General features: G+C 36.4%; 2 protein-coding genes across 3 annotated transcripts; both read right to left on the reverse strand.

Annotated features, from left to right (window-relative positions):
* Positions 1-343: 343 nt before the first annotated feature.
* Positions 344-5,850, reverse strand: LOC122091281 (DUF21 domain-containing protein At4g14240-like). Its single transcript, XM_042661142.1, has 2 exons — positions 5,235-5,850; positions 344-1,374 (listed from the first exon to the last, which is right to left on the reverse strand). Exons 1-2 carry the CDS (start codon positions 5,464-5,466, stop codon positions 1,256-1,258), a joined length of 351 nt encoding a protein of 116 aa, XP_042517076.1. The 5' UTR covers positions 5,467-5,850; the 3' UTR covers positions 344-1,255.
* Positions 5,851-7,878: 2,028 nt separating this feature from the next.
* On the reverse strand, positions 7,879-11,648 carry LOC122090802 (organelle RRM domain-containing protein 2, mitochondrial). Of its 2 annotated transcripts, none has more exons than XM_042660525.1 (4): positions 11,275-11,648; positions 10,268-10,336; positions 9,609-9,715; positions 7,879-9,509 (listed from the first exon to the last, which is right to left on the reverse strand). In XM_042660525.1, exons 1-4 carry the CDS (start codon positions 11,519-11,521, stop codon positions 9,480-9,482), a joined length of 453 nt encoding a protein of 150 aa, XP_042516459.1. In that variant the 5' UTR covers positions 11,522-11,648; the 3' UTR covers positions 7,879-9,479. The 2 variants fall into 2 exon arrangements, with proteins under 2 accessions (XP_042516459.1, XP_042516458.1); XM_042660524.1 differs by having other exon boundaries at positions 7,879-9,523; positions 11,275-11,646.
* Positions 11,649-12,420: the final 772 nt, after the last annotated feature.

A 12,420-nucleotide genomic window follows, 5' to 3' on the forward strand; every position in this document is an offset into this window, starting at 1 on the left:
CTTTTTAAATTAGCTAGCTTCTAATTTTAGAATAGTTTTCATTTTCAAGTAGTTTCCATTAATTGTTTGATTTTTCCTTTATATTAGTCATGTAATAGAGAATAACTCAATTTTGAGATTTGAAGTTTTTTTTGAATAATTGAAATTTGGTATGAAAACCATAGCTGCCGTGGGCTGTTTTCCCCCTCCCTGATTCTCTGAAATCTTTTTTTTCCCTCTGTTCTTCTTTTCCTTCTTTTCCTTCTTCTCGTTGGTTTCCTCTCCCAGCCCTTGTTCTGGGCAATAATTCCAGCCCTAGTGTTGGGGCTCGATCTCTCCAAAAACACACCAGACCAGTTCAAGATTTTTGGGACTCATTCCTACAATAGAAACGACTCACCATACACAGATCCAAGACCAAGTTTGGTCTCTACCGGAAGCTCTGACCAGAAGTTCAGATCTGGTTCTGTACCTGCGATAGACTGAGTTGCAGAATAAATTAGTTCCTGCTGGTGGAGTCTATCACTGCTGGTTGTCAAGTGCATCCAATAGGGCTTGGGGTTTCGATCCTTGTCCTAAACTTGCAGATCCAGCAACTTTGGTGAGGGAGTTCACTCCTTTGAAAGTCTACACTTGGTTACCGTTTTGTGTTCTATCGTGAAGAAGAAGAAGAGGATAGGGTTTCTGAAATTACAACTAAGGATAGTTACTTTAATTTACAAATAAACCCCTTATACTGAAAAGTGTGTTCTATTAGTTCCTCCCTACTTTATCAATTACAGAACACCCCCTCTTTTAATTTTCCTATTTTTGTCATCCCTGTCACTTGTTATAATATCAGTAATGCACATGGTTGTTTCTGAATTTACAATATTGCCCCTCAATCATTAAATTTGAGATTTTTAGTCATTCTTGTGGGCCCTAAGTGATCCGATTTCAGTCCTTGGAATCCGGATCCGCATCACCCTAACTTTTGTCTCTTTTCACTTCTGGTTTTTTTTTTTTTTTTTTTGCTGTTAATAGTAGTAGTTTTGAGGGTACAAATTTTAAATTCTATTTTTAACCTAGTAAACAAAGCATACTCACCCTCTATGTGTGTGGGTCCTTATAACCTGACATTAGTAGACTAACTGTTCTGGTCAATAAAGCATTGCATATGATTGCAGGCACCATATTTCTAGCCAAATAGAAAAAAGAAGCAGCATGCTAGGCATATAATTATAAGCAACGATTTAATTTTTATTATTATTATTATTTATAACTTCAAGCTAAATCTTTAGCATATCATTAGAAGAGGAAATCCCAGTTGCACAATTACCTCCATGGCACAAGCATTGCATAGAAGCAAAGTCACAAGGAGCTGGTGTTGCTTTTGAACAACTGGAAGGATAGCAGCTGAAAAAGGAACATACACAATAAAAAGTGTAACACAACATATTGATAAGCAGTTTTATAAGCTGGACTAACTTCACAACAAGGAATTTTCTTAATAGAAAATATGGCTTGCTAATATCATATGATGAGATCAGGTATCTATTAAAATATACAAGTCAATGCTTTTGACACTCCTGATATTATAGTTATCTTGGCAGAAACATAACAGCAATGACCAGAATACTAAAGAACACAAAATACAAGAACCTTTAAATGTTTTCAATACTCTTATCTAATATTTGAGAATTTGTGTTAAGTTCAACATATCAAGCTATCATCCTCATCTCATAATTCACTAAGAAATATTCTTGTATCGCACGTTTTTGGGTTAGGGTGATTGGTTTGTTTGGGAAGGGGGGGGGGAATACATGTTTATAACAGATTGAAGCTTCAACTCAACTCAGCCTTATCCCAACTAAATGGGGTCGGTTACATGGATCCTATTCCTCAAATCAGCTCTATTCAAAGTCATACAATATTCTACACCACTTCTTCTATAGTTATTTTAGGCCTACTGCTAGCTATTTTAGCTCTTTCTAATGTAGATAAGTCACTTAATGGGCTTATTTTATTGTATATAAGCCTTAGATTGGGTTATGTATGTGGGCCTTTGATCACATGGGTTTTCTTTGTAATGGACCACTTTAATGGGCCTAAACTATGGGTAGAAAGTAAGAAAATGGGATTTAATTCATTACTTTAGTTAGAGTCATGTTTTGAGTTTATTTCCTTTATTATTTCAATTTCCTAGTTAGTTTAGGTTTCCCAATTAGTTAAGGATTGGGTTAGGCCTTTCCTTTTTAGTGTTTGAGTCAGTTTTGAGTCTTTTATATAAGTTTGTAAGGGACTACAACATGAATATGAATTTATTAATGAAAAAAAAAATGGCTTATGTTGCTTTGCTGTGGGATGGGTGAGATGCCCTAGGTGAGATGCCTAAACCCAAGGATTAAAGTATCGGTCGCCGTATCGGTCGGCCAAAATTAAGATACGTATCGGAGGGTATCGTATCTTATCGGAGATACGCTAAAGATACGCACATAAATGGATAGGAAACACTTTTTTATACACTTTTGCATAAAAAATTAGTTAAAAAAAGTTATATATAACATGTATTATGCATAAACAGTAAATTGAGAGTATCGCACTAAGAATCCAAGGTTTATAGTTGTCCTATAAATGTAAAATCCTTGTTCCCAACCTTGATTTTCACTTTAGTTAGAGAGAAAAATGGTTGACAGCAACTTTGGAACAAAAACACCTCAAAAAATTGTGTTTTTCTAAAAAATTACCCATTTTGGCCATTTTATGACCGTATCGGTGTGTATCGGTCGATACATACCGATACACACCGATACGTATCGATACATACCGATACATATCGAAACGTACATTTCACTTCAATTTTGAATTTTCCATAGAGTATCGGTACGTATCGGTGAGTATCGGTACATATCGGCGTGTATCGGTGTGTATCGGTGTGTATCGTAAGATACGTATCGATACAAAAGGATTTTAAAAATTGTATGTATCGTATCGGTCAGTATCGTATCGGTAAAGGCCGATACGGATACGTATTAGCCGATACAATACAATACGGACCGATACTTTAAACCATGCCTAAACCTGAGGGTGAGATGCCCATTCACTAGTTCTTCTTCCCCCTTCTCAACCCTCCATCGAATTCTCTTTCTTTTCTTGTTTTCTTTTTATTTTTTTGTTGTGAGAGAGTTTTTGAGATCTAGAATTTCAGATCCTGCCTGGGATTAGGATCACTTGTGATTCTAGTTCTCCATTAATTTCAATTTGCAATAAATCACTTTTCCATATTGGAGCATTCAAAGGCCTTTGTTGCACATGTCCATGCCACCTCAAAAGATTTTTTCACAACTTATCATGAATTTATACCTTTTGAAATCCTCTTCATCTTTTGTTTTTTACCAAGTTTTAAAACTGGATTTCTTAGCCTAAATTGTTGTTTGAACATCCTCACCCCACCACCAAGTCTCCCTTTAGATTCACCTAAAACATCCTAAGCTGAATTTCTCCACTTTATGTTAAGGCCATCACCTAAATCCCACCTTCCATGTGATACTAATTTATTAGTAAATGTCTTCAAGTTTTTAAGTTCCACCGTCTTCACCTAGGGAAAATATTCTCACTTCTCTTACAATTCGGTGTTCCAAAATGCATATCTAAGGTCATTAACCTATGTTGCATAACAATCTTGACATGATAACCTATCAGCTTGTCTAGCTAGAAAGAAATCTATTTGGCTACTATGAACAACAGATTGAAGCTTCTTACAAATAAAAATAAAAAAACTAGGCCTATCATGGATGGAATAGAAATTATACTCATATACAAATTTTCTTTTATTTTGTATTCCATGATCATTGATCTGGATTATGCAAAGTTTCATAGATAACTCCACGGAATTCACTGTTACACTACAAAAAAAAATCTACTGTATGCATTAAAGGAATTTCTTTTGAAAGGAGAAAATACTCTCAGCTGAATTTATTGAACCAGAATAGCAGCTTCCTATTGCTGCTATAGTTCATTTCCTCTTCAAAAAAATTTAGTTCACTTCCCCACCCCCCTCCCGGGTGCTACAATCAGCTTGATAGCAGTTGCTAAAAAATGTGCTAGAGCATGGAACTTCAATTTGTCAAACCTACCAACTTCTTCTGAGTCCTAGTATCACAATTATAGTAGTAGGATCCGAAACATAACAAAGGCCAGAATATGAATAAAGCACATCCTAACAGTTGGCACCAGGAGGACAACTAAATGAATAAAACAACATCAATGTTGAGGTCTGGGATACATCAACATCATTCAGGAATCAATCAAAGAAATGCTCTGCAAGTCCAACACATTGAAACAACTCAGCAACTTGTACATTCTATGGTTAATAACTTACATAACACAGATCACCTCATTAAAGCAAAAAAAACAGGAATCCCAAATGATCACAAGTTGGTAAATCCATCAATATATCCAATTTCCTCAGTTATTTAACAGAGATGAGAATCTCCGTGGATCCAACAGTACAAATAGTTTTTGGCATTGCATGTCAACAGCACCATTTATCACTTCCAGATTATTTATTAGCATAAAAAAATTTTAGCGCCATTATTTGATAGCTTCTAGATTATTTTTGCAGAATTAAGAAGAAAATAAAAGCATGGATAACAAATTGGTGACTCTTAAAGAAATTTAAGTTATAAGGAAATTTATGGGCAACATATCTCTGAGTTCTTCCTTAGAATGCCATTCAAATTTAGGAAGCCACATAATTTCAAATTGGAAGCTTGGGTGTAAAAACCATAAACGAAAATTGAAGAGGAAATCATGTTCGGTGCCTCAAGTACAATACAAATATCAAATTCTAGTTCCAAACTCACACCACATTCCGTAAATTCAGAAGAGGGAATGGGAAAAAATAATAATAATAATAATAAATAAATAAATAAATAAAATTAAAATTAAAATTAAAATCAAAATTAACATAGGAAGGGGGAAACCTCTAACAATGACATATTGATTGATCTCTTAGCAACAGATCCTGATACACTCTAAACCTCTTCTAATAAAGAAAGAAATGATATTAGAAACCCCAACGACAATGAACTCAACAACTGCAAACTTTCCCTAGCCTTCTTCACAAATCAAAAAGAGCCAATAGATTTTCTCATTTTCCTCTTCTGAGATTAATGGAATTGCAATTTGCAAAACCGAACCATAGACACAGACTTAAAAGTCAGATTAAGCAAACGAAACCGAAGATAATTTAGAGGGGAAAGAAAGAAAAGTACCCGCTTGCTTCTTCTCTGCAGGGGTTCCACTCCTTTGAAGGATTTCAAGATCGACGAGAGTAAGAGACATCAAACCAAGCGTTAAACCAGACATGATACCAGCGAAGAGGACGAGCAAGCATGAGATTCCTGCGTAAAGTAACCATTGAAATGATCCTAAAGCGACATCATTTTGCAGAGCGAAATCTCTCGTCGTCATTCGAGCTACGGCTAAAGCATTGACGAGCAACATCGATTCCACTTCTAGATTTGCCAGAAGGAGAAGCCAATCTGAGAAATAAATAACCGAAGAGAAGTAGCAATTATGGCCTAAAGTCCAACTCTGAACGGTAATCGGCCATAGTTAAGAGAAATCGTAGTAGCCATAGTAGGCTTTTGGGCGGCTCTGTTATTTGTTTTTCACTTCTGGTACGATGGATTACGTGGCTGGAAGGAAGCATCAAGGTCGTGAATTTCGAGAGAGAAGAAAATCACATGGGACAGAACGTAAAAAATGATTTCTACGAATTCTATCATCAAAAGTCCAGTGACGTGCCAATGGAAAATACGTACATTGTGACCTGTCAAAGAAAAAGAATGTTTTAAGGATACCCATCCAGTCAATTCCAGAGCCGCTTCTGTAGACTTAATCGAGTCTGATATGTTTTTGTCTGAGTTGGATTGACTGATTAATGAACATGTTTGGTTTTGAATCGTATTCCACCTCACCCGGAGGACGTCCGACTGACCTGACACATATATGAGTCCAACATAAGTCGATTCTTTTAAGTTCGACCGAACCTCAACCTTTTACTGTTTGAAAATTTCATTTTACCACTAATAAAATTCACGAAGAACTCAATAGTTCAAGTGGATTTGCTTTAATTATGAAGATGAATAAGAAATTGATCGATCAACCATCTTTAACAATAGATAATTAAATTTAAAATAAAATTTATTTAATTGTGGTGGGGATTAATGTTAGGTTTGCACGATATACTTGAAGTAGAATAGTGCTTTCAATGGAATAAGCTTATCAACTTGAGTACTTTGACTATTGCATATTATTTAAGAAGGTTCTCTTATAACCCATTTAGGAATAAACAAGTTCGTAGCCTGACTAATGTTAGATTAAGACTCATTTATGATAGTCCAATTATAGCTCAAGACCGACCAATCTGATTATAAACCATACCATATCCACGCAAACAAAGCCCGTTGAACTAAATGAGCGTTCATGGTACAACCCTAAACCAGCTAAGCTCTATTGCGACTGGCCCATCCTGACCGGTTGACACCACTAGCTAAACCTAATGTGCATGGAGCAACTGGGTCTTTTTACACCACACTTACTTGTGTCTAGACATGGGGAAACGCTAAAGAGACATCAATATTTTTCCTATATAATATACATGTTTAAGTAAGGATTGACAAAACTCTTTATGCTTATGAAAGAAATAGTTTGTTTATCATGTGAGAGTAATGAAGAAATAAAATGGGATTTTTTTTTTTTTAAATATCACATAGGTATGGGAGAGAGGATGAATGGGGAAGACTCGGAGATAAAGGAAAAACAAGAGAATATATAGGTTTAACATGTTGAGGTTATCTTCATTATCGTTTCTCAAAACTAGTATGTAAGATTACCATTGAGAAACTAGCATGTAAACCGATTGTGAATCAAATAACAAAAATCAAATAGAAACCAGTAAATCAATAAAGCCTGATCGAATTCAAAATGATCGTAATATTGGTTGATTCCTCTCCAATTCGATTTTGGTTTTACATCATCAAAATTTAAATTACAACAAAAACCAGACCCAATCCTTATCTTATACGGATAATTGCATAATTGTAATAAAAAAATGCCTATGTACGATTATACCCTCAATGTTATCAAACACTGCAGTGGTCCATGAGCAATTAAGGATGGTTTTAAATTTTAATTCACTATACAGACCCTTATCAATCACGACAAAGTTTTCCGAGATTATCGCAGAATTGGATTAGAGCTGAAATTTTTAAGACACTTGATCCAAAGTCCCCTGTTCACCTGTCAATTTAAATCAAAGTAGAATCGGCGAGTGACAGCATCAGATTTAGATTTTGAAAATCTTGAGAAGATTGAAAGGAGTGTCGGAGTAACCATACGTTTTTTCAACTTTGGTAGGCCATTTCTATTGTTTTTGCTTGCACCAAAGTTTTTTTTCACACACAGCCGTCTTGAATCTTGATGGGAGGGATCTTTTCTCCTTCATTTATTTATTATTTATAAGAAATGATGAGAACATGAAACAATAAATAAATAAATAAATAACTTAAAATCATCTCCATTCACTGCATTGGTACAATGAACATTAGGTGGTTGAAAGTCCATCGGAACACCTACCCAAATATTCTAATTACCAGATATTCACTGCACCTCACTGCTTGCTATAGACAATTTGAACCAAAAGAAAAAATCAGCATCAATCATAACGAGAAGAGTCCTTGCTTGTTGGAGGTATTAATGGTTGCAAGTATCAATCCACTCATGAATGCACAGAAAAACAGATCCATTTACCCGTGAAATTGTGAATTGTCAGAAAAAAGCAGAGTACTAGATGTAACGAGAATTAATCACCTAAATATTTTTTTTTCCACTAGAAACGTGACTCTTGCACAATGGGACGGGTATTGCAAAACATTTGTATATAAAGGGGGAGTGACTACGAAGCCATATGACAACAATTCTAGTCTACAAGAGTGATTTTGAGGTGGTATTGATTTTTCCTCATCCCATGATCTGTGGGAGTAAGATTGATTCAATTTATACGTTCACTTTGTGACCCCTCTTGCATCCATAATAGAAGATAGTCTACAAAACGAAGGCAATCTGAGTCATTGAAATCATAATCATCAACAACTGTGAGAAGAATCAACAGAAAGGAAATTAGAGTTCTCAGTAGCTCTAGAAACAGAACAAGGACAAACCCCTGAATTTTTCTCCTATTACTTTCATTCCAAAGCAGTCTTCTAGAATTGAGATCATGTGACCCAGCATAAAAATAGTGGCCAGGTAACGATATAATAATGCAGCAGAAAAACCAACAATGCTAATCCACGCAGCAATGACACCATCAGCAGTAACTAGAATGAAAGCCCCAATCATGACTAGACATAGACACACAAGCAAAACATACAGTTCTGCGACGACGAACCTTTTCTATGTCACTCGGATCAGCATTAACAACTCCTCCACTCTTATAACGTTACCTTCGTAAGTTACGGCAGATGAGCATATAGTTGCAGCCATCCCAGATAGAGAAATAACATAGAAGACCAGTAAGAAAGTAAATTCAAGACACCAAAATTCAGGCATCTGTCTGGGATGTAGAATGGTTGTAATTCAAGTACTCAAGTTTTCCAGCAAAGGCCGAGCTAAGACAACATCAAACATAAAAAAGGATGGAAAAGGGAATAGGTAGAAGGTTTGTGACCGAGACCATGAGTTTCCTATTTCTAGACGTAAGCTTGATGGCTGTTCTCAGAACTCCAGTTACATCCAACATTATAGATGTCCCTGAGCCTATGCGATTGAAGTGGTGGGTAAAGAGGTTTTCTCTTAACTATGGGTAAAGGAAAAGTTTTTCTGGGAGACATTTTGGGATTGTTCAGAAATAATTGAGCTATAGACCAATGTTCTCTCTCGTAAATGGTGTTGCCCTTAAATAACATAACCTGTCTAATGCATGTGTCTGGAGTCTGGACTTCACTATTAGACACCAAATCAAGATATCTGATCATATATCACTGATCTCTGTGGACGAGGATGACAAGATCTGTACAGTGCCAATGGTATCTCGCAGAAAGGGAACAGCCAAAACCTGATACATTTTCTGACATTTTAATTTGTTTATCATCCTTATAGCCCACGAACATGACAGATCATTGATACTTCCACCAATTTTCTGTCACCAATTTTTTGCTATTTGTTGGTAGGCATGCTAATAGGAAGATTCAGATACACAACTACAACCAGAAAGGAGAATAAAGAATGATTTCCATATCCTACCAGAAGAAAGGGAAAAAAGAAGGGGCGGAGGGGAAGAGAGAGAGAGAGAGTGAGTGAGTGATTTACATATCAGACTTTTTAAGCCACTCAATCAACTGCTCCACTTCCATATCCCCAGTCCAAATTCCAAAGGGCTAAGCTAAAGCGGGGAAATGAGGGAATGTTCTGGTCAAAATTTGTAAGGCGTAGACTTTAACTGCCTTGAAGGAGATTCAGGCTTCGCAATCATAACAACAAAAAACCTGCCATCGAGAAACTGAACACACATCATCAAAGTCGGTAGAATACCTTTTTAATTCCCAAGTTCAACCAAAAATATCACAAATTTACTAACTACAAACCTTTCCATCCATCTCTTTGGCAGCCAATTGGGCAGACTCTTCATCAGTAAACCAAACATATGCAAATCCCAAAGATTGTTTTGATTGTCTATCAGGTATGATTTTCACTGGAAGAGAACAGGAAATAATCAATGAAATAAAAAAGGACCCATCATGTAAATAAAAAAGATACTAATCATAGTTTTGAAAACGTCCGCTATAAGTTTCAATCTAAAAAAAAAAGAGAGGGTTAAGCTTTTGGAATCGAAGCCAATCCGATGTTGTTGGATGTATCTGCCAATCCGTCAGTAATCAAACTTTGTGGTCATGTCGCACATTGAAACACACACTGGGGGGTGGGGGGGGGGGGGGGGGGGATGTCCATGTCATCATCTAGTCATATTCTGATTCAAGGATGATACTTTCAAAATTTTTTAAGAGTTCATCCCCTCAGAAGAATTTGGACCATGTAAGAAACAAGGAAAATAGCCTATACATTGCCGGTTCATATGTCTGAGATCATGTGGCCAGTCCAGAGAACAGAGAACAGCTGATGGCGAAGGAAACCCTTTCTAAAAAGGGGAAAAGAATGAACAATAGAACCAACAAGAAGAAGCTTTCATGTTAGCATGCTACAAATGACAATGTGACATTATTGACAAGATGAGTAGGGATGGAACCTCTGCTAACGTTCCCAAACTGTGAAAAAATCCTGCTCAAGAACCCTTCAGAAGTTGATGGTGAGAGTCCTGCACTTAGATGGCAGACTTTAGAAACATGGTTATCTCAGTGCAGAGTGTTACCTTAGAAGGTACAAAGTAACCAAGAGCAGGACTATGTACTACAGAAAATTGGATGACATTATATGGTATGAGAAATTCGAGTTAGAACAAACTGATAAATAGTTTCGGTAAATAATATAACATATTGAAATGAATTACTGAAATATTATTAAAAGAAAAAAATTCCCGCCATCGGTTTTGGTACTAAATTATTGCCATCAGCAATTTGAATATGTTGATTTTTCAGAAGGCATTTGAACATTCTAAGTATGGAAGGCAGAAAAGGAATTAAGGAATTTGAACATTCTATTAAAACAATCTTTGACTAGCTGTAGACAATTAATGTAGGAAACTCCACATAACATTAGAACTGTAACATCAAAAAACTTTTCTTATTAACACAACAAGAACTCCTAAACATCCAATTGTTTAAACAGCTCCATCAGAATACTGAAATTGCAATTCAAAACTCTTCCAAAGGTCCACTATGGAGAAACAACCAACAGATCTAAGAGCTAAGCAGAGTTAACAATTAGAATGATAAATCCTCCTCACATGAGTACAATTTTAAAGAACCACCAGCTATTTTCTTAAGGATATCACAAACCAGATGATTCAGATCCATGCAACTTGCAATTCTTGACATAATAAAACCAAGCAAAATCTCGTGATACAGCTCCATCTTCAATAGAGTTTAAATTTAGGGAAATGGCTCCAACTCCAATAGAACCAGGAGATTAACGACTATAAAATTGGAATCAAGCATGGCACGTTTAACCTCAAACGAAATGGTTCTTATTATATTCAACTTGAATACAACGATCCAAGATAAGATTATCGGTGGAATTTGATAAAAAAAAAGTGTCAACAAAAACTTCAACGGCAATAAGCTAATGGAAATATACCTTTGATGAAGATTCTCGTCGAATGAGATTTTTCGCCCTTGCCCGAAGAAGAAGAAGAGCTCGGGCAACAGCGTAAGCTCTGAAGAGATGAGCTATGATTCACATGAGCATAAACCGAGATGCCTAAGGTCCTATGCACGATTCTTCTCGGGGTGAGGGTTTCTGCAATCGAGATTTTAGGAATCGAGTAAGACCTGCGGATTGGAAGTGATGATGTAGAGGAAGGACAAAAGGAGACCAGAGCCATCTAAAACCCTACTTCCACTGGTCTCAACATCTGGTTCTCCCTTCAAATTTTCTGAAAATGGAAATGAGTTTCCGGGGAAACTGCCGCTGAGTTGTGAGTACCACCACTCGTCGTGAGACTCGTGAGTCGTGACCCGAGACTTTTGTATGTACTCTGTTTTGCTTGGGCTGGACTCTGGTCCTAATCCTTGCTGGGCCGAAGCCCATCACGGTGGATTGTTTTTGTTCTAAGATGCATAAAAGTTTATAATGTAAGGCTATGTTTGAAAGCCAAGAAAACAAATAACCACTTCATTGTTAGGCCTGAGCAAAACACGAGAGGTTAGAAAAGGCATTATAAACATTTAGGAGGATCAGAACTATGCACCAAAGCCATGATGTGGGTGTTTGGTAGAAAAAAAAAGCTTGTAAAGATATTCAGCATTGGTCCACACTTCCTTAAACTTGACTCCCATCATATGATTACGTTTTCCCCGCTTGATCATATTCAAATATGATTGGTAACGTACAACAAAAAATCTAAAAATAATTTATTAAATAATCACTATTTTTTCATAAAATATTCTATGATTCAAAAAATCTAGCCAAGTAAAATCAATAATTTGATTCTTGCCAAACATCCTAGTGTGAAGTCTTGCTCCCCCCCCCCCCCACCTCCACCACCCTTCCCTTCCCTTCCCTCCCTTTAATTTCACTTCACCTTATCAATAAAAATTCTATTTCATTTTACTAATAACTTTCATTATGGGGCGCGCTTAGTCCAATGGTAAGGTACTAATGTTGAGACTGGTGGTCAAGGCGTCAAGCGGTCGAAACAGCTTCTCAACATTCTCGGAGTTCTCATCCCCTGGACTTATGGGAGCCTCGTGCATTGGGTATACCTTTTTTTTTTTTTTTTTT

This window comes from Macadamia integrifolia, chromosome 10 (genome assembly GCF_013358625.1).
Source record: "Macadamia integrifolia cultivar HAES 741 chromosome 10, SCU_Mint_v3, whole genome shotgun sequence".
NCBI lineage: Eukaryota > Viridiplantae > Streptophyta > Magnoliopsida > Proteales > Proteaceae > Macadamia > Macadamia integrifolia.

What these genes read in the sequence shown, in the direction of transcription:
- LOC122090802 (XM_042660524.1), bottom strand. Translation starts at nt 11,521, where the DNA reads ATGGCTCTGGTCTCCTTTTGTCCTTCCTCTACATCATCACTTCCAATC. An exon ending in GACGAGAATCTTCATCAAAG is followed by an intron (nt 10,337 to 11,274) that starts GTATATTTCCAT and finishes ATCTAAGTGCAG; the next exon opens with GACTCTCACCATCAACTTCT. An exon ending in GTTTGGGAACGTTAGCAGAG is followed by an intron (nt 9,716 to 10,267) that starts GTTCCATCCCTA and finishes GTTCTCTTCCAG; the next exon opens with TGAAAATCATACCTGATAGA.
- LOC122091281 (XM_042661142.1), bottom strand. Translation starts at nt 5,466, where the DNA reads ATGTTGCTCGTCAATGCTTTAGCCGTAGCTCGAATGACGACGAGAGAT. An exon ending in TGCAGAGAAGAAGCAAGCGG is followed by an intron (nt 1,375 to 5,234) that starts GTACTTTTCTTT and finishes TTCCTTTTTCAG; the next exon opens with CTGCTATCCTTCCAGTTGTT.